Source organism: Enhydra lutris, unplaced genomic scaffold (genome assembly GCF_002288905.1).
Source record: "Enhydra lutris kenyoni isolate GAN:26980312 unplaced genomic scaffold, ASM228890v2 scaffoldscaffold9, whole genome shotgun sequence".
Taxonomy (NCBI): Eukaryota; Metazoa; Chordata; class Mammalia; order Carnivora; family Mustelidae; genus Enhydra; species Enhydra lutris.
In genome coordinates this window covers 58,560,210-58,585,386 of record NW_019154093.1, presented here as the reverse complement: position 1 = coordinate 58,585,386, position 25,177 = coordinate 58,560,210, and the positions used below count along the sequence as shown (strand labels likewise).

Here is a 25,177-nt window from a genome sequence, read left to right as displayed (position 1 = left end):
CATTTTATGCCATTTTTTTTTTAAAGATTTTATTTACTTGAGAGAGAGCATGTGTGTAAGCATATGAGTGGGGGAGAGGGAAAGGGACAAGCAGACTCCCCACTGAGCGCAGAGCCTGACACAGGGCTCCATCTCATAAGGCTCCATCTCACTACCCGAGCCAAAATTCAGACCTGAACACCTAACAGCTGAGCCACCCAGGTGCTCCTTTTTTCATGTTTTTAGCATTAATCATACTGAATAAGAAGAAATGTGTATATATATTTAAATGTAAATGAATGTTTATGCATCTCTAAAAGAGGAAATCCATTTAGACTTAATAGCCAGTAGGAAACAAACCAAAGAAAAATAAGTATATTTTGCTATACAAAAAATAAGGACAACCAAAAAACCAAATTATTTGTTGTAAATACAAGAATGGAATATTAACATGTAGGGAGCTTATGCAGATTGATAAAGACAGATGCTAAAATGTCCAGCTGATAAATGAGCAAAAATATAAACAGTATTTCCTCTTGTGAGCTATATGTTCATGTCCCCTAACATATTCTTTTGCTAGTTCTCTAGAACATGTTAAGTCTTACAACTTTACACATTGCTGTTTCAGAGCTTTAAACGTATTTCCCACCCATTTATGCCTGACCGATTTCCCTAACAAGCCTTAGCTTAGCCATTGCCTCTTCGGGGAAGCCTTTCCTGTCTTTCCTAGATGGAAGTGACAATTCTCCTGCTATACCTTATACTCTACCTTGATTATTTTATGAGTCTGGGGTTATTGTACCTAATTGTCATCTTCTTAGATGTGTGTTTTGTTTTTGTTTTTGTTTTTATGAGGGAACCTAGAATGTAAACTCTATCAGGATGGAGATCTTACCTTGCCTTATTCCAAGCACTAGACTATTTTAGGTACTTCACATATAGTAGTATATTCTTGATAAATACTGGAGAGTTGAAACAGAAAGGCCAGAGAAGTGGAGTATATTGTTGCTATTTCCAAAAACAGTGGTTTTGATCATGAATGTGAATCACTAATTAAAAAGATAAACTTTAGGGCGCCTGGGTGGCTCAGTGGGTTAAAGCCTCTGCCTTTGGTTCAGGTCATGATCTCAGGGTCCTGAGATCAAGCCCCGCATCAGGCTTTCTGCTCAGCAGGGAGCCTGCTTCCTCCTCTCTCTCTGCCTGCTTCTCTGCCTACTTGTGATCTCTCTCTCTCTCTCTCTCTCTCTGTCAAATAAATAAATAAAAAAATTAAAAAAAAAATTTTTAAAAAGATAAACTTTTACTTGTGTGGTAAATATTCTGAAATATCTTTGAAAATAGAAGCAACTTATATGTAGGAGAGAAAATAAAGTGGCATCCCCTTCTTTTACATAAGTTACATAATCATAACGTATGTACAGATTTTCCAGGGAACTTTAAAATGTTCATGAGCATTGCATGGATTCCTTCATGAGTCAGGAGAGCAAAATTTTCCATGAAAATAAGTATTTGCTCACAAATTAACTCTCTTGTTGGAAATAGAGGAACTGTTTAAATTGACTAAATTAACTGTTTAAAAGACTAAACTTACTTGATTTAAAGTAAATGCCCATTCACTTTTCCTCAGTGAGAGTATTAAAAACTATCTTAAAATGTTGATAGTTGTTAGCTAACCCTAAAAAGTCAGGGTGAAAGGCCATAGGCTTCATTTGCCTCATCTTAGCTATTTCAGAGGAAATTCTAAGCTACTTCAAGTTAAGAAAGCTCACTATAAGAGTCCTATAGATGGCAGTATTTTCTTTTCCTTGAAAATGTTTTCATAGGTCATTATCAAGAATATGGGCTGGAATCTTGTTGGTCCTGTTGTTCGATGTCTTTTGTGGAATAAGGAAGATGAGAAGAGAAAATACTATTTTCTGATGCTTGATTTATTGGTAAAGGTAAGTTAACAAAATTACATTCTCTTTGTCACACTAGCCAGCAGTGTTTTGTAATTCCCTTTAATGTTAAATGCTCATTTTGGGTGACAAAGCTTTTAGTTCATGAAAATACAGGAGAGAATTCTTTGGAGAAAAGACCCAATTTTATTGATTGGATGGGCAAGTCCATTTCCATTTTTCCAAATTTCTGGGTGTAAGAATTATCTAACTTCATCGCAGACACACTGACTCAGAATCTCCAAGAAGATACCTAAGAAGTTCTATTTTTAATAATAGCTTAATGTATAGATGTGGAATTCAGAGTTAAGAGAGGCAGTTAGTTTAAGGCCACACTGTTCTTTCAGCAGCAACAGAACTAACAAATATCAGGGTTTTTTTGTGTGTGGTACGTTCTTTTCTGTATGGTATGTTCTCTAAAAGAATATCAAAAACTGAGAATGCAAATGATCACAGGGAAAATAGGAAGAGGAAGTAAATTCAGTTGTAACCAGCAACCTAAGAGACTCTTGGTAAAAGGTTACTAGAGTTATATGTAAAAAATGATGGTTGGGGCACCTGGGTGGCTCAGTGGGTTAAAGCCTCTGCCTTTGGCTCAGGTCATGATCTCAGGGTCCTGGGATCGAGCCCCACATCGGGCTCTCTGCTCAGCAGGGAGCCTGCTTCCTCCTCTTTCTCTCTGCCTGCCTCTCTGCCTACTTGTGATCTCTGTCTGCCAAATAAATAAATAAAATCTTAAAAAAAAAATGATGGTATAGGAGAATAAATTCTAAGGAAAAGAACATTTTAAGAAGCTATTTAGAGATCAATGCAAATAAAAATATATACTTGGAAAGAGGAAACCCCATCTAGATAGTAGTTATTAATTATGAGGACTTTTTAAAAAGGCAAGTGAGGTAATTCTGGCTAGGCAGAAGGCACTGCAAAGTTTTATCTGTTCAGAAAGTACAAAAGAGACTGTACTCACTTAGATACCCTTGCAGTGTGAGCTAGAAAGGTCCCATCTGCTAAGTTCTGGGAACCAAGGCAGGTTTCAGAGTAGACAGGCAAAGCTAGAAGAAACCTTAGTTCTGATAATCAAGTTCTTCTTTCTCCCTATTTTTCTAACGTTTCCTTTAGCTAGGAATTTAAGTCTCCAAAATATAGTTGTCTATTTTTTAAAAGAGAGAGAGCATACAAGCAAGGGGTGGGGGTAGAGGCAGAGGGAGAAGCAGACTCTCTGCTAAGCAGGGAGCCCAAGGCCGGACTCGATCCCAGGACCCTGGGATCATGACCTGACATGAAGGCAGACTCATAACTGACTGAACCACCCAGGTGCCCTTGTCTTTTTTTTTTAAGATTTTATTTATTTATTTGAGAGAGAATGAGGGAGAGGGAGAGAGAATCTAAAGCAGACTTTGCACTGAGCACAGAGCCCAACAAAGGGCCTGATCACACAGCCGTGAGATCATGACCAGAGCTAAAACCAAGAGTTGAAGGCTCGCCCCAAATATAGTTGTCTATTGAGAGACTTAGGACTTCCTGCTTTGTAGTTTTATAGTGATTTGACAGTCAGATTCTATGTTTTGTTAGTGTATTTTTTTTTTAACAATTGTGTGAGGTTTTTTACTGTTAAGCAAAAATAATTATATTTTCTCAGTATATGCTGCCTTTTAAAAATAGTAATCATGTGGCTTTAAATACAACTTGTATTAAACAGGTTCAATTGTGAATATTTTTATAGTTATGTAATCCAAAGGAATTATTGTTGGGTTTGCTTGAACTGATTGAAGAGCCCTCTGGAAAACAGATATCCCAAATTATTCTTCTTTTACTTCAGCCATTACAAACAGGTAATACGTATTTTGATATCTAAGGATTTCTTATTTTATCTGTGTTCAGTTCTTGATATTACTCCAAAATGTCAGCATTATACCAAAGTAAAATTTATGACTAATTAGAGTACTCTGCTTAAACTAGCAGTAGCAGTACCAGTTGGAATCCTGCTGCCTATAGGAAGACAACAATACCTGGCACAGATACCTATTATATATTTTGTTGAATGTCATGCTGTTTTTCAGGCATTATGTTATAATTTGTAGCTTTCTACCTAACCTTCCCATCTACAACGTATATCTAGAATTTTCCCTGTAAACATATTTAAAGGATTGCCTCTGTGATGTCTGCTTTACTCAGTCTGTTAGCATTGTGATAGGTCCTGTATCTTGGTTAAGAACAGTATTCAGGCATTCTTCTTCCTCTGCCCTGGGAAGTTGGGGCTGGGAAGAGCAAAAGAACTACTGAATGAAACAAATGTAGAAATAAAGTCTCCATGACTGAGTGCAGTAACATTATAGTTAAGCAGTGGACCTTGGCAACCAAAGCAGACAATATTTATCCATGGGAAGAGACTACCTTTTCCTTTTATGACTTACGTATAACTCAGAGTCTGATAGATGGACCCAGAATCTAGAAGTAAGAGTAAATTAATCTTAAATGAGAATGAAGCAGCTTCATACCACTTGAATATTCAAAGTCTCCTAGAAAGGAAAATATAGTAATACTACCTTTCATTTTGACAGTGCTTTGTATTTTACAAAGATACTTTATCTTTTTTTTTTTTAATTTTTTTTATTAACATATAATGTATTATTAGCCCCAGGGGTACAGGTCTGTGAATCACCAGGTTTACACACTTCACAGCACTCATCAAAGCACATACATCCCCCAATGTCCATAACCCCACCACCCTCTACCTAGCCCTCCTCCTGGCAACCCTCAGTTTGTGTTGTGAGATTAAGAGTCTTTTATGGTTTGTCTCCCTCTCCGATCCCATCTTGTTTCATTTATTCTCTTCCTACCCCCCAAACCTCCCACACTGCATCTCAACTTCCTCATATCAGGGAGATCATATGATAATTGTTTTTCTAAAGATCTAAAGACACTTTCTCTTATTTGATACTTAAAATAACCAAAAAATGTGGAACAAAGTGTTTCCATGGTTAGAAACAAACTAAAAACAAGATTTTGTGGCATCTGTTGTAGGGTGCCATGATTGTAAGATGATCCAATATTTCATGCATCACTAAGAAGGAAGAATAAAAACATTACCAATTAAGTTATGATATGTCATCCTCATTTCAAAGTTGTTACAATGTTGTTTTGCATGTAAGTCTACATTTACTGGACTTCTGGTCCCACGTGTAGCATACTTGATGAAGCTACCTCAAGTCACAATTTGGTCTCTGTTTTAGTGATTCAGAAACTTCATAACAACAAGGCATATTCAGTGGGATTAGCATTGTCCACCCTTTGGAGTCAGCTATCTCTCCTTCCTGTTCCATACTCAGAAGAACAAATACAAACAGATGACTATGGCCTTTGTCAGTGTTGCAAAGCGTTAATAGAGTTCACTAAGCCTTTTGTGGAAGAAGTCATTAAAGACAAAGAAAACTCAATGGAAAATGAAAATGAAAAGTTAAAGGATGAATTACTGAAATTGTAAGTATATTTTTGGTAATATTTCACAGTGGAATTAAGTAATCCATCAATTATTTTATGTTTCTTTGTTGCATTTATTTGCCATGGACATATAAATCTAGTTTCTGGTTTTGAATTGTAGGAGATTATAGGGTACAGTGATCAGTGCCTCAGTAAATGCCATGTTCTACATTTTTAAAAATTAAAAACCAAAATCCATTTGTTTAATTTACTTTATATTCCTCTATGACTGACTTTTATTCATCATAGTAAGTGAATAATTAAAGGGTGGAAATAGGTGTAGCTCAGAGAATCTGGTCTTTCTGTGAGGGAATGGTGTTTTTACTCTCTGAAAGCAGCAGAAGCAGCACTAGACAGTTGAACATCCAACTTGACCATAAAAATGGTAGCAGAGTACCCAATAGCATTCATTCCAGAGGTACTATACACTAAACATGCTTCAGTGTGGCTGTCAAGCACCTGACATATAGCTAGTCCAGATTAAGATGTGCTCTAAGTATAAAACACTCCTTGGATTTTAAAGACTTGCTATTAAAAAAATAGTAAAATACCTCAATAATTTTTATACTGACACATTGAGACAATATTTTAAATATATTGGGTTAATAAGATAAGTTATTACTTTCCCTTGTTTCTTTTTTAATGTGACTAAAAGATTTTAAGTTCTATGTGGGGCTTGTATTATATTTCTGTTGGACAGTATTGGATTAGATTATTGGATTAGACTAGTTTTAGACTACTAATTATAGATTAGTAATTTTATCTTTTAAATTTTGGAGACTAAAACTATAGTTAGCTTTCTGTTTTTTCAGGTGAAGACATTAAAATTTTTTTTGCCATTTATAAAACCCATTATTTCATGAAAGTAAAAATAAAGAATTGGGAAGCCTTAATCACAGAATAAAGTTTGGTTTTCTAAATAAAACAAATAGAGCTCTATGAAAAAAAATTACATTATCCTGATTTTTCCTTGAACTAATGAAAACTACATCATGGAATAGCACCGGCTCTTAAACTTCAGTAACCCTCCGTATAGTCCAGATGTGTAAGTGAATCTTAACACATGGAGTCTAGCAAGGTGTTCTCATGCTTTCCCCAATACTAGTAGGAAGGATTTTTTTTTTAAATTTTTAAGATTTTATTTTTTTATTTGACAGAGAGAACACAGAAGGGGGAGTGGCAGGGAGAGGGAGAAGCAAGCTCCCCACTGAGCAGAGTCTGGACTATGGGACTCAATCCCAGGACCCTGGGATCATGACCTGAGCCAAAGGCAGACACTTAATTGACCATGCCACCCAGGTGCCTATAGTAGGAAGGATATTACATGCGCAGTTTTACAGGTGGTTGAGTTATTTTTCATGTAAAATTAACTTCAATAGGGGCGCCTGGGTGGCTCAGTGGGTTAAGCCGCTGCCTTCGGCTCAGGTCATGATCTCAGAGTCCTGGGATCGAGCCCCGCATCGGGCTCTCTGCTGTCTAGGGGAGCCTGCTTCCTCCTCTCTCTCTGCCTGCTTCTCTGCCTACTTGTGATCTCTCTGTCAAATAAATAAATAAAATCTTTAAAAAAAAAAATTAACTTCAATATGTTTATAGAACTAGATATTTTATACTTAGGAAATGCTGTATTCACAGTTACCCATTTCTTATACCTTAGTTGTTTCAAAAGCTTGAAATGCCCTTTGCTGACAGCACAGTTCTTTGAGCAGTCCAACGAAGCTGGAAATGATCCTTTAAGATGTTTTGCATCTGAAATAATAGTAAGTACAGCTAATTTAATCTGCCATAAAATCTGCTATAATTTAAAATGTTATCCTGCTATATTCTCATGTACTGCATGTGGGCATGTAAATTGATACAATATTAATGCGAAACGTATTTTTTGTAGAACATCGATAAAAGGATGGAAAATAAACAGCAATATTATTTGGGTAATGAAATCAACACCTTCCAGACTTTGCTTTTGTAGTCAGAAATAAATATATACATAATATAATTTTTTAAGGATTCTATAGCATTATACGTATTTTTTTGTAATGTACTTTCTTTTAGCATATTATGAATATTTTTCCATTGTCTTTCCGTTTTTGTTTAACTTGGGCCATCTAGCTCTAGGTTTTCTCCAATTTTTCAGTATTATAATACAATTCCAACTTTCTTTTTTTAAATGTTAAGTCTGTGGTTTTTTTTTTTTAAAGATTTTATTTATTTATTTGACAGAGATCACAAGTAGATGGAGAGGCAGGCAGAGAGAGACAGAGAGAGAGAGAGGGAAGCAGGCTCCCTGCTGAGCAGAGAGCCCAACGCGGGACTTGATCCCAGGACCCTGAGATCATGACCTGAGCCAAAGGCAGCGGCTTAACCCACTGAGCCACCCAGGTGCCCCAGTCTGTGGTATTTTTTTAACCAAATCTTTGCGTATTTCTTTAATTATTTCCTTGAATTCCTAGAAGTGGAATTTCTGTGCCCAAGGATATCTCCACTTTTAAGGCTTATGATAAATATTTTCAAAATAACTCCAGAAATAAGTAAATTTTATTTTAAAAGTAATTTGGCTTAATGAATCAAGAGTATTTTTAAGTCTGCTGGATTCTATATTAGGGAACTAATCTGAAATATGGAAAATATGTACTTGAGATTGATAGTCATATATTTCAGGTTAGAGCAGTCATTGTGGTTGTGGGTTTTCTTCAGCCATTATCAGCTGTAGGAGTGTAGGTGCAACATAGGAAGAAAGTTGGATTTAATTAGGTCAGAGTTTTGAGAACTGTGTGAGTTCTACAAAGCAGGAGAGGGGGAAAGACACATATCCAAGGAAGTGACTGTGATGGACAGTGGAATTAAAGCTGAGTAAGGAAGGAAGTTAGGACATACTAAATGTGAGAAACACTGAAAAAGATGGTGGAATCATTGGATTGTAGTTCCCAGTGTGACAAGTTGTTGAAGCTGGGTTACTAAAAGGAATGAGCTGAAAAGATTGGAGCTTAAAAAACAGGATGCTTGAAATAATACTGTGGAAAAGTTCAGTGACTAATAACATTGTCTGGGGTATGACCATGGAGTGAGTGTTCTAAGGAGCAAGTGGAGGCTGAAATCGCTGGACTAGACAGTGAAGTACCTGCGATTCCATGGTACTAGAAGATCTTTGGTTGTACATTTAAGTCACACAGAATTATAAGAATGATGTCCAAAACCCAATTAATGGAGTGATCTTGGGGTAGATGTTGGATAGGCACATGAAATGAGTTTTCAAAGCTGAGGGGTTCAAAGAGGATGGGGGAGAATGGTCTAGAAGCAGCAAAGAGAACAGGTTTTTACTTCCAGGCTTGCCATAGTGGATATGAGTGAAAAAATAGTAACCCTTTGGGAGGCCTGCAGAGAAAATAGTTGTTTTCAGAAGAGTCAGATTATTTTAGAGCAAGAGAGGTAAGAGACCATTTCACGAAGAATGGATTTTGCTAATAACTGAGTTTCACAGGCCATACTTTGAAGGGTATCTGAGATCTGAGAAGAGGCAGGAGAAGGGTTTAAAACAGGAGATGCCAGAAATTTAGGGGAACTAGATTCTGAGGATAAGAAATGATTTGATAACTAATATAAATAGGATTACATAGTTAAAGGGGTTAATACTGATGGTCAAGTTAGTAGAGAAGAGTCTATGAGTGATTTAGAGAGAGAAAAAGGGAGGGATTTTCCCAGGAGCGCATAAGAGACTAGGGCCTCTTCATTGTTGCCAGTGTTATAGTATAATCCCCTGTATATAATATAAACATTAGCATATATGATAAATGTACCCTATTTTGAGAAGATAGCTATGAAAGTTGGTAACTGTTGCAGGATTTTAAGCCTGGGAATGATGTGATTATTTTGGATTCATCACATCAATGGAGGTTAAATTTAACTGAGATAAGATTAGAAATAGGGAGGTCCTTAAGTATGATTTGGGAGTTAAGTGAGAAATAATGGGATCCTGGTTATGGAAATGGTGGTAGAGATAAAGAGGAGAGGGCAGGGGTGCCTGGGTGGTTCAGTGGGTTAAAGCCTCTGCTTTGGGCTCAGGTCATGATCCCAGAGTCCTGGGATCGAACCCCACATCGGGCTCTCTGCTCAGCAGGGAGCCTGCTTCCCACCTCTCTCTCTCTGCCTGCCTCTCTGCCTACTTGTGATCTCTCTCTGTCAAATAAATAAATAAAATCTTAAAAAAAAAAAAAAGAGGAGAGGGCAAAATAAAAAATTTTATAGTAGGTAAAATCAGCAAAATTTGGTCATTAATTGGATTTAGAACACTAGTTAAAAAGTTGATTTGTGGATGTATGCTTGGGTAACTGTGCAGATGAAGGTGCAAAGAACAGGGTGTTTTGTGCTTTAACAATATTTTTTATTAAGATAATTTAAAGACAGAAAAATGGAAAGAATAATATAATGTAACCTCATGTACCCATTACCCAGGTTTAACAATTTTTGACATTTTGCCTATCTTACTTTATCTATTCTCCTTTTTTTTTTCCACTATACTATTTTAGAGTAAGTCCTAGACTTATCATCTCTAAGTCTTCAAGTATACTTGTTTAGTAAGAAATTCTAAAAATGTAACCACAATCCATTTTGGCATCTAACAAGATTAACAGCAATTTCTTTATATATATTTAATCCCCAGAGAGCAGGTTTTTAAGGGGAAAGTTTGGAATGATCATATTTTGATGAGATAATCTAAAGAGGTAGGTAAGTGTGAGAAAAGGTCTTAGGACTGAACCCTACAGAATACTGACACTTAAACCCACCAAAGAGAAGAAAGAAGGGTCACAGAGGTGGGACAAATATCACAGAAAGTCGGGTATTAGAGTTGCAGGAAGAAAAAAGTGATTGGTCATGTTAAATATAGCCTGTAAAGTAACAGTTGAAAAGCATCCATTGGTTTTAGGAAGATGGCATTGATAATCTTAGCAAGAGCAGTTTAAGCGGAATGTTGGAGACAAAAATAGAGGAGTGGTTAAAGAGTACATGGACAATGAAAAAAAGATGCCAGCTAATATAAGGTGTTCTTCAAAAGAGGATGAATAAGAAAGAAGAGTAGTGGGAAGACATGGGCCTGGGTTAGGAAAGTAATGAGGGAGATAGGGAGTCTTGAGTATGTGTATTTATTTATAGACTGAAGGGGTGGGAACCATTAGAGAGGAAAAGAGAAGTGTTCTGGGGTAACTGAAATAATGTGGCTTGAGAGCACACAGATCAAGAGAGCACAGGATCAAGGACACCTAGAGGAGGTAAGAATGGATGGATATGCATGCAGGGAAATTTGTGGCAGGAATTGAATATTAAAGTTAAAGGGAATCAAACCCACTGGTCTCAGATTTTTAGGTGAAGGAGATCTCTTAAGAGTCTAACTGGTAAGGGTTTGAAATACTGAAGAGAAAGGAAGGAGAGATGGTAGAAGACCATGAAAGCATTAGTCAGTAGTCTGATCACTCATCTGTGGTTGGACACCACAACTTTAGCTATAGTAGTTTGTATTTGTGTATGATGTTTTGCCAGCAGTACTCAAGTGGCTGGTTGTAGAAGTAGAGGAGGTGGTTTGTAGCTATTTTCCCAAAGCTGGCAGTTTATTGCGTAGATGGAGCTAAAGGAAATACAGAGTATAAATAGTTCAAATGACCAATAATGTGCTGGTTGGACAGGGAAAGAAGGAGTTAGGAGGGGACAAAAAGGTAGGTTAGATGAAGGGATCCTAGAACTAGAGAATTCAGTGGTAGAAAAGCAGGTTGGTAAGAGAGGATAAGAAGTTGTCACAAAATGAGATGTTGGGGTTTATGTATCTAATGTGGAACAGCTGCAAATGCTGGGATTATGTGCTGAAATGAGTTAGAAACTAAGATCACTGGAATTCAGAAATCAAGAGCCATGAGGTTGGCCTGTTAGAGGAGTTTCCTATGTGAACATTAAATTTTTTTCCCGTATGGTCGCAGGAGTTGGATAGAGAAAAGATTGTGAGCAGATACCAGAGTCTTTAGTGAATGTGGGGGAAATGACCAGGCAGTCAGCATATGGCAGAGATGAGGACAGCTAAAGCGGTGTGGTATCTGTCTGAAAGGAAATGTGCTTTTGCTTGAGAATAGAGGAAGACCAAGATAATACCCAACTTCTACCCATACCAGCCTTCCTCACTGCTGCCTCCCTGACTGTGCTGTGTAAGAGGTGTTAGAGGATGAGCAGCTTGCACCAGAAATAAGTCATGTTTAATTATACCAATAAGAGCAAGTATCCTATGAAGAGGTTGAGGGTGTAGGGAAGAGGTTTTAAGATCTCAGCAGAAGGAGCATTAGAAGTAGAGACAAGTGAGGAAGCACAAAGCAAAGGAGAAGTAGAGGTGGCTCCTTTTTTTGCCACTTGCTGTGCTGGCCACACGCTTCCCTATGCCCCTCATAACCATTCTTCCCAAAATCAAAGAAACCAAGGACTTCCTGCTCACGGCCAGGTGAAAGGATGCCAGATCCATCAAGATCAAGAAAAAGAAGGATAATGTAGACTTAAAAGTTCAATGCAGTAGACACCTAGTATACCTTGGTCATCACAGACAAAGGCAGAGAACAAAAGCAGTCCCTGCCCTCAGTTTTGGCAGTGAAGGAGCTGAAATGAACCTGGCACCCTAATTTGAAGTGTATTAAAATTTTAGAAATTAAGAAAAAAGTAGAGGTGAAATGAGGGTAGGGGATGATGTGAGGAGGTGCCTTCTGTTCTGTGCTGGAAAAGTTCAGGTAAGTGTGTTATGCTTGAGCTTGATAGCCTCAGCTATCCCTCCTTTGGCAGAAGTTATTTTGATATAGAAGTGCTTGAATGTCCAAGGGTTTCACCATAGGAACATGCCTAAAAGGGCCAAGGCTGCCATGAGAAATTATAGAGTGGTAGGTACATCTGGATATTAGCAAGACTCTGGATGGCGTGTGGGTAGAGAGTGGAGGCCCTAATTTGGACACAGGTGGACTCCAGATATCCTAAAGCAGCATTGAAGAATCTGGTTATGTATAATGATTTTTTAAAAGGCTAATCCTACTCTGGGAAAAAAAAAATCTACATATCTAGTATTGGCAGAATGAAAAAATGGAGCTTCATGATTAAGAGGACATTTGGAATCCAAGTACGGTAAACTTTTGTCTTCTAGCTATAACAGGAATGCATGGCTTTGAAAGTCAGTACACCAAGTATATATTTAGCCTCTGGTAGCTGAATAGCAGTCTCTTGTGACTAAGGATGATTTCCCACGGTTCTTTTTTGTGTTCTGAAATGACTAATGGAGCCATCTGGGATCAGCAGATTTTACTTCTCTGAAGGCTGGAAAAGTCTTATTTGGCTTTATAATTCCCCACAGTGTCAGGCCCAGTGCCTGACACTCAAGTATTTGTTACAATAAATGAGTGAATATGTGGAAGGTCAGTATTCATTCTGATTTAACTGTTTTTGTCATTCCCTTTTTACCTCTATGTAGTAGTTTGTTGTAACCTTATCTTCTACTCTTTTTGTGGACCTTCTCAATAAATATTTGATATAGACATGCTGTCATTTTCTAGATAAGGAGACTGAGGCTTTAGAGGAATTAGGTAACTTGTCCAATATCTCACAGCTAATAAGTGGTGAAGCCAAAATTCAGATCAATTCCATTGGATTCTAAAGATCAGATGCTTTCTAGGATACTTTAGTTAGAATGAACATAAGAGGAATAGCAATGGCCTTATGTTTCCTGAGTGTCCCTTTTTCTCTCTACTTCCCTCCTTAAAAAAAAAAAAAAAAAGATAAAACGGTAGTCCCATCCACTCATGCTTATCTTTCTCTTAGGACACAAGAACCCTTATGACCTGAGATAGCAGCACTTTTTTCCAAAGTCTCTGGTGCCACTGAGCAGTGTTCTCCTGTCCACTCTGTGTCTAGTCAGACAGTGGTCAGTGGAGCACTGTTCCTAGAGTATTCATCTGAGTAGTTAGTTTACTATCATTTCATGCTATTTGTATGTCACATTTTTAGATTGCTCTCAAATACCTCTGAAGCACTTCAAAAAAAATGTGATAAAATATACATAACAAAATTTACTATTTTAACCATTTTTAAGGGTACAGTTCAGTGGCATTAAATACATTCACATTGTCATGCAACTATCACCACCACCCATCTCTAAAACTTTTTCATCTTTCCACCCAGGTCCCTCAGGTTGTTGGCAAATTTATCTCCTTGAAGGTTTAGATTGAGGTCCCCATTTGCTTGTTGGCTATTTGGTCAGGGACCGCTTTCAGCTCCTAGAGGCTGTCTGTAGTTTCTTGCCATACAGCCCTCTCTGTAGGCCCTTTCATAACATGGCAGCTTAGTTCTTTAATGCCTACAGAGTTGAGTTTCTGACTCTCAGGGAGGGCCTGGTCACTTTTTAAAAGTCATCTACCTGCTTAAGTCAGGCCCACCAAGGATAGTCACCATTCTGAATTACCCCAAATCAACTGATTTGGAACTTTAAATACATCTGCAAAAATCCTTTTTTTTGTCATAACATAATCTCAGCATGTGGTGACATCTTGCCATACTCTGTTGGTTAGAAGCAAGTCCAGCAGGTCCCACCAACACTCAAGGGGAAGGGATTATACATGATGTGTATGTGGCTGGGGAGGATGGGAAGGACATACTAGAGCCTGCCTGCTATAGCTTATTTTTTTTAATCTGTTTTACAGGGCTTTTTATCAGCAGTTGGACTTCCTTTCCCCAAAATGTTTTTTAATCATGGAAGGAAAAAGAGGACTTGGGACTATCTTGAATTTGAGGAAGAAGAAGACAAACAGTTAGCAGACTCTATGGCTTCTCTGGCCTATCTGGTATTTGTACAGGGCATCAGTATTGATCAGCTTCCAATGGTCTTAAGGTAGGAGTTAATGTTTGGTTTATTCATGCAATTCTAAAATTATCAATGAGTATCAAACTCATTAATCTAATTTCCAGTATGTTTATTAATATACTAATACATTTTAAATGAAGTATAAACAAAAGCTATTTTTATTAATAATACTGCCTATCATCTGTTAAAGCTGGTAGTACTCAAATAGTGAAAAGGTGTTTGGGGGTTGGGGGTGAGTAGGGTTGAAACAGACATAATGATGGGGACAAGAATCAGAAAGTATGAAGCCAGACACACTCAAGGGCTTGGTTTGAAGCTGTTGGGATCACCTGGGTCCATAAGGGAGGGAACTGGTTAGTTACTCATGCATGGGGTGGTCTAAGTTGCCATCATCTATTAACTGGATTACTCATGTAATCCTGAGTATTTATATATCCTTAATCCCTTTTAATCCAGCTCTTTCAAAACAGAGTAGTCCCTTAATGAAAACACTTCAGTGGCTCTAAAGTCTAAAAATCTTCACATGAGATAAGCTGATGCATAATCTGGTCCCTGTTTGGTTGTCTTGACTCACTTTCTACTGCCTTTTCTTTTGTTTACTATGCTTCAGTGACGCAGACCTTTTTTTGGTTTCTTACTCAAATAGAACCTTTCCGCTGTAGGGCCTTTGTATATGCTTAGACCATCTCTAACTTTAAATGTCACTTTATGAAGAAAGTCTCTTATCGCCCAATTTAGGTTGAATCTTCCTTTTGTAATTATCTTAACCTTATCTTCCTTTTCCTATAAAGTTTATCAAAATTGTTTTTTAAATAAATAATTTTATAATGTAATACTTTTTGGACTTTAATATCCATGATAATAAGGATAACGTGCTTGTCTTGCAGGCCATAGGTATCTGCGTGCATTTATATATTTATATACATTTATATATTTATGTGTGAATATATCTGGGGATATATTTTTGTGTAAATATTGCAATAATGGTTACCACTTCCATGTTCACCATGTACTAAACAGTTTTGTATGCATTATCTAATCTTTACAGTACTATGAAATAGAGCATTCATATTTTCCAGATGAAAATAACACATTTAGACAATTTAGGATAGAAGTCAATACATACAACTTAATTAGTGGGATAGGTAGATTCAAACAGTTCTGAGTAGGTCATGGTGGTATAGTGGTGAGCATAGCTACCTTCCAGACAGTTCTGTCTGACCCTAGAGCCTGTACTCTTAATCATACTACCACCAGAATGACTTAGGTACATATGTTGGTTTGCCACAAACTGGGGAGTTTTAAAATAACAGAAATTTACTATCCCATAGTTCTGGAGGAAAGAAGTCCAAGGTTAGGGTGTGGGCAGGACTGGTTCCTTCAGAGGGCTCTGAAGGAGAGTCTGTTTCATCCTCTCCCCTGTTTGCTGGTGGTTTGCTGGCAATTCTTGATGTTCCTTGGCTTGTAGATCTATCACTCCATTCTGCCTTCATGTTCATATAGCATTCTCTCTGTGTCTGTCTCTGTCCAAATTTACCTTTTTATTTATTTATTTATTTTTAATTTTTTTTTTTAGATTTTATTTATTTAATTGAGAGATCACAAGTAGGCAGAGAGGCAGGCAGAGAGAGAGGGGAGGAAGCAGGCTCCCTGCTGAGCAGAGAGCCCGATGTGGGGCTTGATCCCAGGACCCTGAGATCATGACCTGAGCCGAAGGCAGAGGCTTTAACCCACTGAGCCACCCAGGCACCCCCAAATTTACCTTTAATATAAGAACACGAGTTGTACTAGAATAGGGCTCGCACTAATGACCTCACTTTATCTCCAGGGTGGGGAAGTTCTTGTTCTGTCCCTGCCCATCCCAATTTAAAAAAAAAAAAAAAAAAAAAAGTGGCGCTATCTCCAAATAAGGTCATATGCTGAGGTTCTTTCTGGAGGTTAGGATTCCAACATTTGTTTTTGGAGGGGGGCACAATTGAACCCATAACAGTATTTGTGTATATAAAATTTCTAAAAATGTACATGTATGTGATATATACAAATATGTATGTATGTTGTCTATTTTAGCCCGTCGTACCTTTTGCAATTTAATATGGGGCATATTGAAGTCTTTTTGCAAAGGTAAGATCATTTAGATGGCATCTCAGAATTAAATAGTAGTATTAAAGTAGTTCTTGTTAAGAGTGGGGGAAACTACCTTCTCTTTGCCAGACCCTAATTAATTGGTTATTTTATAAAACAGTGATGTAAATATGAGACAAATGAGTTAAAGAGGTTTTACAACAAAAAATCTCTTTTAAATATTAAAATACTGTCTTCTAAGGGAATTTTCAGTCATCTGCTTCTGTGGTTTCTTCCCTTATTTCAAAAGTAGTAAAGTTAAAACACCTCTGTCCCACTGCAGCCTCCTCGATCTAAGAAGAGGTGGTCAGTAAAAGAAATTCATCCATGATTTTGCTTCATGGACACAATCTGAACTGCATTGAAAGGAAAGAGATGTCTTGACCCCACCTTTTCATAATTTAAAGATTATTAAATTATTGACAGTGATTATATCCAATAACTTTTCTTATTTGAAGCATTAAGAATGCAAGTCTTTCTCTTTAAAAAAATTACCAAGTAACAAATATGTATAATTCTTCCAGATAGATATTGAAGAATATTGCAAAACTCTATACGCATTGTGTTATCTTGTAACATGTTTAAATTATCTCTTGTGATCAATCAGGACCTTCAGTAATATCCTATAGGAACATTAGTGACAGTTTATCAATCCCATCTCTTCCCAGGTGAAGGAAGATTTGTAACATGGCAAATGTCCAAAGCCTCGGCCTACAAGGCAGGAATTTCCAAGGGTCTCCTGGCACAAGTAGTTATTAACTCTAAATTTACTGTATTATGTATGTCTTAATGATTTTACATTCTTTTTAGTCTCTGTTGTAATCATACAATCAGAATATCTATTGATTTGAATCTTGAGTTCTATATTCTTAAGATTTCCAAACTATTTAGTCATTAAACAAAAACACTTGACTCCTTGCATGGTTAGGGTAAGAACTTAGGCCTTAGATAATATTTTTTGCCACACAGCTTAAATATTTAGTTAAAGATTATACACCTTTAAAAAAAATACTATCACAAACGGAAAGCATTTACTTCTTATTTGAAAAGATTTTACAGATTAATCAACTCGAATACATAGTATATCGTGTATAATTGGTTTCTTAGCACTTGTTGTTGAAGATCTGTTGGTTGGTTACTAGGAAAGAAGCCCTGAGAGGGCAGATTGTGGTCAGATTCGGATGTCAGTAACCAAGTCACAAGATAATCAAACATGGATTAAGAATTTTGACTAAGTTCTTCAACGGAATTTTTCCTTAATGATACATATTTTTAAAGTCTTTAAATTTTAATTTTTGCTTCATTTTTCCTAAAATGAGGAATCATTCTTAAACAGTTTAGAAAACCATGTTGATAAATTTTAATATTCTCTTCCAGAACAGAAGAGTCTGTTTTCTCCAAAGGAGTGGTAAGATTTGTTTGCATCCATTGTAATATACACACAGCCATTGTCAATAAATATAGCTGTTGATTTTGCTATATATGTATCTCTGCATATATTTTAATCTGTAGGATCTGTTGGAGAATGGTTTATTGAGAATAGAAGACAACAGTCTACTTCACCAGTACTTAGAAATCAAGAGCTTTCTTACTGTACCTCAGGTAAGTGAAATGTGTATTCTAATTTTGACATAGCCCCTTCTTTTTCTAAATTTAAGTAAAGGTCTTTTCAGACTCCTCCCCTACTTCCTTCTCCATATCCTTAGGAAACTCTGGTGCCATGTTTCCAGTAAAACTTGGTGTGATGGTGGAAGTGTTCTAGCTTTGACACAGTATGGAAGCTACTAGCCATACTGAGCCCTTTAAATGTGGCTAAAGTTGATTAAGGAACTGAATTTTTAATTTAATTTAAATTATTTTAAACTTAAATAGCTATATGTGGCTAATGGCTATCATAGTTGATAGCATAACACCTAGTGCAAAAACATATTTTCCTTCTTTAACACTTTGTTTCTGTAGGGATGTTTTTATAGGAACCTTGGAAATGAAGTTCCTTTACTTGTAACTCAAGTCTTAAGGACTCTGTCAAGGCATGCATGGACTCATTACTAGAAAGACATTTTGCTTTTTCCTCCTGTGATTTTATTTTACTTCATACTGCTTATTAGTTATCATAGCCAAGTAGGTCTTAAGATGTTCATGTATAAATGTGTTTTTCCACTGTTTAAATAGAAAAACATGGCTATTGTTACTAAATTAACACTGATTGTTTTTAATGAATTGATTATATTTTTGCATGTCTGATTTCATTTTTTGCCACTCTAGACAGAATTGTAAATTATAGTTGACTTCTAAATTTACACTTTGTAACACCCCACTCAGTTTTAATTACAAAATGGATCGAACTTAGCTTCCTTTGATGTAACAGTGGAATGAACGGCTCAGGGAGGGGCACCTGGGTGCTCAGTTGGCTTTTAGCTCAGGTCATAAACTCAGGCTCCTAGGATGGATCCCCACATCTGGCTTCCTGCTCAGTGTGGAGTCTGCTTGTCCCTCTCTCTCTGCCCCCATCCCCAACCTCTGCCTCAAGCCATGTTCCTCTCTCTCTCCCTTCAAATAAATACAATCGTAAAAAAAAAAAAAGAAGAAGAAGAAGAAAGAGGCTCAGGGAAAAATTTACATAATTTTTATTTTTCTTAAGATTTATTTATTTATTTATTTGACAGACAGGGATCACAAGTAGGCAGAGAGGCAGGCAGAGAGAGAGGAAGGGAAGCAGGCTCCCTGCCGAGCAGAGAGCCCGATGGGGGGTTCAATCCCAGGACCCTGGGATCATGACCAGAGCCGAAGGCAGAGGCGTTAACCCACTGAGCCACCCAGGTGCCCCAAATTTACTTAATTTTTAAATCTCCTGTCTTCACTTAAAAAATTTTAGTATCCGCCATTGATACTATAGTTGCCTATTGTCAGTATAATCTATTAACATCTGAATTTTATTTTTTATTTCCAGGGCTTAGTCAAAGTAATGACACTTTGCCCCATTGAGACACTGGTATGTAAATGTTTTGGGACTAAATAATAATGAATGAATTACAGTGAGCAAATTTAATGAATAATTTATAATTGACTCTTGAGCACAGGGATTAGGGATGCTAACCTCCAGCACAGTCAAAAAGCCACATAAAACTTTGACTCCCTAAAGACTTAACTACTAGTAGCCTCCTATTGACCAGAAACCTTACTGATAACAAAATAGTTGATTAACATACAGTTTGTCTGTTAGATGTATTGTATACTATATACATATAATAAAGTAAGCTAGAAAAAAGAAAATGTTAAGAACATTAAAAGAAAGAAAACCACAAGGAAAAAACATTTACACTACTATACTGTATCTGTTGAAAAAATCCACTTATAAGTGGACCTGCACATTTCAAACTCCTGGTATTCAAGAGTCAACTATAATCTTCACCTTATGTAACAATATTATTTGTTTTATTTTAGAGAAAAAAGAGTTTAGCTATGCTTCAACTGTATATTAACAAGTTGGATTCACAAGGCAAATATACATTATTTAGGTAGGTATCAAGAATGATTGTCAAGTGTGTAGCTGATTAAACACCGAATTAATGCTATTTAATTATTTCAGGTTATAGTAATTAAGTATGTTTTACATTTAAGTCAACTTTATTTGGAAGCCTTATTATAATTCTCTTATCCCTATAGGTAGAGAAGAGTTAGTCAAATATTATGGATACATATTATATGAATAATAGTATTTCATTTTAACTAATTTAAATATTCTAAAGTTAAAAAACTAGAGAGAGATTACATAAGAGATTGATAAGGCTCCTGCTAGAACTTTACATGTCCATAATCTCCATTATTCACTGTTGAAATTAATTGCTCTGGAGTTAAAACTTTGATAGGCTATTTACTGTAAGTTAATAGAGTTTATTAATAGTGCTGTTTAAGAGGGAAAAGATTCTAGCAACTTTCTGAGTTAAAGAGCAGCAGACCTTTGTGTAAAGCAAATGCAGACTTTATGCATCACACAGTCTCTGTTACAACTACTCAACTTTGTCTTTGTAGTAGGGGGGGGTGGATGTGTTCCAATAAAACAAAACAGGCACCAGGCTGAATTTGGCCTGCAGACCTAGTTTGTTGACACACCTGGTAGTAAATAAAAATGAGTTAAAAACAGATTTGGGCAATGTCAAAGTGCCAAGAACTCTTTTTTAAGGATTGGCCAATATTAGCACCCTTGATCCCATCTTCACTTCTATTAATAAGACTTAGACCAGGTTTATGAAATTTTAATTTGATACTTAGGTCTCATACCAGCTTTCCTGTTCTTATCTACCTGTATTCCTACTAGGAGATCCCCCTTTCTTAAGCCAGTCATACTGAGTTTCCTTTTATTGTAATTAAGTTAGTCTAACAAGACTAATCTACTTTCACAGGGAATAACTTGGGGGAGTTTTTAGGCTATTTTACTAGTGTCCATTTTTGCCATGTCAAATCATTGCAACTGTATGCACAAAAGATTCACATTTGGTTTAATAGAAATTTATTGTTGGAAATCTCCAGTTAAAATAGAATTTGCTGGTTAGAGCAAGAACCACAAGTGACTTGTTAATTGGTTGATCACCTTGCTGTCTTCACTGTTTATTTCTAGAAATAACACATGGCCCATTTGAATTTGTAAAATTTTCATCATCATTTAAGTATAATGCAGTTGAAGATAAATTCAAATGTATTAAAATTTTGCTTTTAAGGTGCTTATTGAATACAAGTAATCATTCAGGTGTGGAGGCTTTCATTATTCAGAATATCAAAAATCAAATTGATGTGTCATTAAAGGTAAGAGCATAGCTAAGGTGTTCATTATCTTTTTTACTTTGTAGGCTATATTGATTCATTTGTAGAATACATTAATGTGGACTTTTTCCTATGGACTTTTTCTATATGTATTAGGGCATATTTTTTCACTATTTCTATTTTTTAAAAACCTGGATTTTGAAATTTTGTTAACTGTATATTGAAATAGTATTAATTCTTTGAGCTGAGACTATGACTTCATTTCACTCTATACTTCTGAAGTATTATTGGAAATTTAAGTCTACTCTGTTTATGAATAGTAATTCTATACTGAAAACAGAAAGAGTGTTTCAGTGCTTTCAAACTGGCATCTTGTTCCTAGTGTCTAGAAAAGTGTGAAAGAATGGAAATGAAAGGTTAAAAAGTATTTTTTAAATGTGTAATTTTTTTTATAGTATGAAGGTATTAGAAGAACAACATGAGTTAATCAACTATTATTTAAAACCCTTTCCAATTTTTATTTTGCTTTTTCAGAGAACACATAACAACAAATGGTTTACAGGCCCACAGCTGATTTCACTTCTAGATTTGGTACTCTTTCTCCCAGAGGGTGCTGAAACAGATTTACTCCAAAACTCAGATAGGTAAGGTAACCATTACTAAGGTTCACATAGTAAATTCACAATAAAATGTGAAACCCCTGCTTAGCGAACCTAAACAAATAAGATGTATTTTCCTGTTACTTTATGAACTATGGCTATTTCATAAAACTACATAAAGATTTTCATATTTAGGTAATCAGATGTTATGTAAAAACAAAATTAAAAATTCCTCTTTCCAAAAGTATGACTAACAGAATGATTTTATACCTGTGATGTGCCCTGCATATAATATACAAGTCATAGGGATTTGCAACTATAGCACTGGTGTCTAAAAACTAAGAATTTCATGTATATAACATTTGGTTTGGGTTTTATTGTTTTGTTTTCTAGGACATCTAATTTTACTTTAAGTGAATTTTACTTTCTTACTTTTTACTAATTTTACTTTCAGTCTTCTAGCATGGATGATGAGCAGTGGTTGTAAGCTTTTATAAAAGGAATCTTAAAATTCAGGCAGTAAGAGATGTTACCTTCAAGTATGAAAGATAACAATTTTCACAATAGCATTTTGTGAACTTGGAGAACAAGAGTGATAATTACTACTCCAAAAGATTTGTTAAGAGGAGTAATTTCTAATGGCAAACACAATTGTAAAAATATACCCTAAGTTTTAACTTATTTTATTCATTGAAATTGCTGATTATATAAAACTGTACTGTAACAGATTATATATTTTTAATTAACAGGATAATGGCTTCATTAAATTTATTGAGATATTTGGTTATCAAAGATAATGAAAAAGACAATCAAGTAAGTGAGTTTTTTTTAAAAAACAAAACAGTATATTCAAAGTGCACAAGCCAGTATTTAATATCTTACCCAGCTACAAAGGCTAGGAGAAGTACCAGCAGTTATTCTAAAACCTGAACTCCCAGGAGCCCTTACCACCCACACCCAGCTTCCCTTTCCTTTTCTTATTGAACCTCTGCCATCTTGCTGCAAGCGTTGTATGTAGATATGTTGGATATATTAGATATACATAGATTAATGCAGGTCCTGAGTTAACTAAATTTTTGGAGTGTGCATATATTTGGGTGTCTTTAATTGCCTCCACCTGTAAGTCATGATTTAAGTCTAAGCTGTCTAAAATAAAATCATTTGATAATTTGATATCCCCTCACCAGATATGACTAATTTGAAGCATTTTCAGCACTAAAACTGAAATCTGTTAATATCACCTTCTGGATAATGTGTAGGAAATTTATTGTTTTTTTCTTAATAGTGCATCATTAGAGGTATTCAGTGAAGACAAAACTATTTGAGGGATATTTGTCATACAGTAAAATTAGATTTGCTTTTTATCTTCTTTCTTTCTACCTATTTTCTATTCTAATAGTTGCTTTCCCATAATGCGTCATCTCTATTAACTATAACTGAATCACATATGTAGTTAATCTACTTTTTGGGTTTGTGTTTTTTTTTTTTTTTTTTAAGAAAATAATTTAAAAAATGATAGTATTTTTTCACGGGGCTTGAGCTTACCACCCTGAAGTCAAGCGGACCTGAGCTGAATCAGAAGTTGGGACACTTGACAGACTGAGGCACCCAGGAGCCCCTGACTTTTATATAAGGATGCCACAGAGCTTTTTTTTTCTTAAAGATTTTATTTATTTCACAGAGAGCGATCACAAGTAGTCAGACGGGGCGGTGAGGGGCGGGGGGAGCAGGCTCCCTGCCGAGCAGAGAGCCCAATGTGGGGCTTGATCCTAGGACCCTGAGATATGACCTGAGCCAAAGGCAGAGGCTTAACCCACTGAGCCACCCAGGCACCCGATGCCAAAGAGCTTTTTAAAAGAAAATTTAATCATGATTTGGAATGAAAAGTTTATAAGAAAAGTAGTAGTTTCCTTTTGACTGAATTTAGTAGATTCAGTGAACTGATCTCCTGTTTATCCCTCTTCAGTCAAAAATAGTTATTTGCTACTATTGACTAGTGCTTATTCTTCCCCAGCATCTTATTGTGAAGCTTTTTAAACATACAACCAAGTTGAAGATAATTTTACAGTGATCCCTCACTGATTTACCCACCACCAAGATGCTACCATTAACATTTTAGTCTACTTTTATCATATATCCATCTTGCTACCTTCTGTTTACCAGTGTCTTATTTGTAAACTACTAAGAGCATACTTTCCCCTAAATATTTCAGTAAACAGTTAAATATGTCTGTAGTTTTTCTGAGATAAAATTTACATGAAATGCATAGATTTTAAGTGTGTATCTCTGAGTTTCAAAAATGGATAGATCTGTTATCCAAATCTTTATCAAATACAAAACATTGGTACCCTGTGTCCTTTTCAACTTACTTTGTTATTTTTTAATTTTTTAGATAATGTAGGCATTGAAAGGATCTTTAACTTGCACAAGGGCACATACCTAGTAAGTGGTAGAGATAGCTATGACTTTAGGCAATGGCCAGAACCTTTGAATCACAAAGTATATCCTGACTCCTAAAGGAGCTTCTGGTAAAAAATAGAAAAGATGGTAAGTGAAATTCAACAACAGTGGAGGCCCTGAGGCTTTAGGAAGGTGTCCTTGGAGTAAGATATGAGTTTACCTTTTTAGTAATCTGGAAAGGCTGTACCTATAAGTGATCTGATTTGCCTGACAGAAAAAGAATCTTTTTGATTAAGAGTGATTAATTTATTAGGTAAGGAACACAGTATGCTACAGAGGCAGCAAATGGGACTCTGCCCAGAGAGGGAAGGCAGAGCAGTTAAGGATTGTGGAATATCTCCTATTATATCCACAGATGCCTCACTTACATTTGGCTCAAATGTTGTATGGTAAAGAAAAGGATATAACCGGTTTATAAGATCATTTTCTTATTTAATGGTTTAAAAAAATTTCTTAGGGAGGTGCCTGGGTGGCTCAGTCTGTTGAGCGTCTGTCTTCAGCTCAGGTGATGATCCCAGGATCCTGGGATTGAGCCCTGAGTGTAGGGAGCCTACTTCTCCCACTCTCACCTGCTTGTGCTCTCTCACTCTCTTTCTCTCAAATAAATAAACTCTTTAAAAAAAAATTTCTTGGGAATCAAATATTCCAAAGTATTACTATGCAAGTTACTGTTATGAATTCTTTTTTTTTTTAAGATTTTATTTATTTATTTGACAGAGATCACAAGTAGACAGAGAGGCAGGCAGAGAGAGAGGAAGGGAAGCAGGCTCCCCGCTGAGCAGAGAGCCTGATGCGGGACTTGATCCCAGGACCCTGAGATCATGACCTGAGCCGAAGGCAGCGGCTTAACCCACTGAGCCCCCCAGGCGCCCCCCCCCCCCCCCCCCCCCCCGTTATGAATTCTTATACTGAGGAGATTAGGGGGAAAAATGAGTGCAAGATGGCAACCTGATATATTTGAGACATCTTAAGAACCT

At 36.3% G+C, this 25,177-nt stretch overlaps 1 protein-coding gene across 2 annotated transcripts in view; it reads left to right on the top strand.

Moving 5' to 3' along the window:
• The window catches only part of LOC111143333 (glomulin, FKBP associated protein), a 35,790-nt gene that overhangs the window by 4,852 nt on the left and 5,761 nt on the right, over positions 1-25,177 (top strand). Inside the window, exons 4-16 of one of the 2 annotated variants that reach the window (XM_022497005.1) lie at positions 1,803-1,919; positions 3,640-3,748; positions 5,150-5,396; positions 7,051-7,153; positions 14,099-14,286; positions 16,327-16,380; positions 17,758-17,788; positions 17,893-17,982; positions 19,331-19,372; positions 19,825-19,898; positions 21,099-21,183; positions 21,676-21,785; positions 22,490-22,553. In XM_022497005.1, the coding sequence (XP_022352713.1) occupies positions 1,803-1,919; positions 3,640-3,748; positions 5,150-5,396; positions 7,051-7,153; positions 14,099-14,286; positions 16,327-16,380; positions 17,758-17,788; positions 17,893-17,982; positions 19,331-19,372; positions 19,825-19,898; positions 21,099-21,183; positions 21,676-21,785; positions 22,490-22,553 (1,314 nt within the window). The remainder of the gene's footprint in view (positions 1-1,802; positions 1,920-3,639; positions 3,749-5,149; positions 5,397-7,050; positions 7,154-14,098; positions 14,287-16,326; positions 16,381-17,757; positions 17,789-17,892; positions 17,983-19,330; positions 19,373-19,824; positions 19,899-21,098; positions 21,184-21,675; positions 21,786-22,489; positions 22,554-25,177) is intronic. The other variant, XM_022497007.1, reaches the window with a different exon arrangement.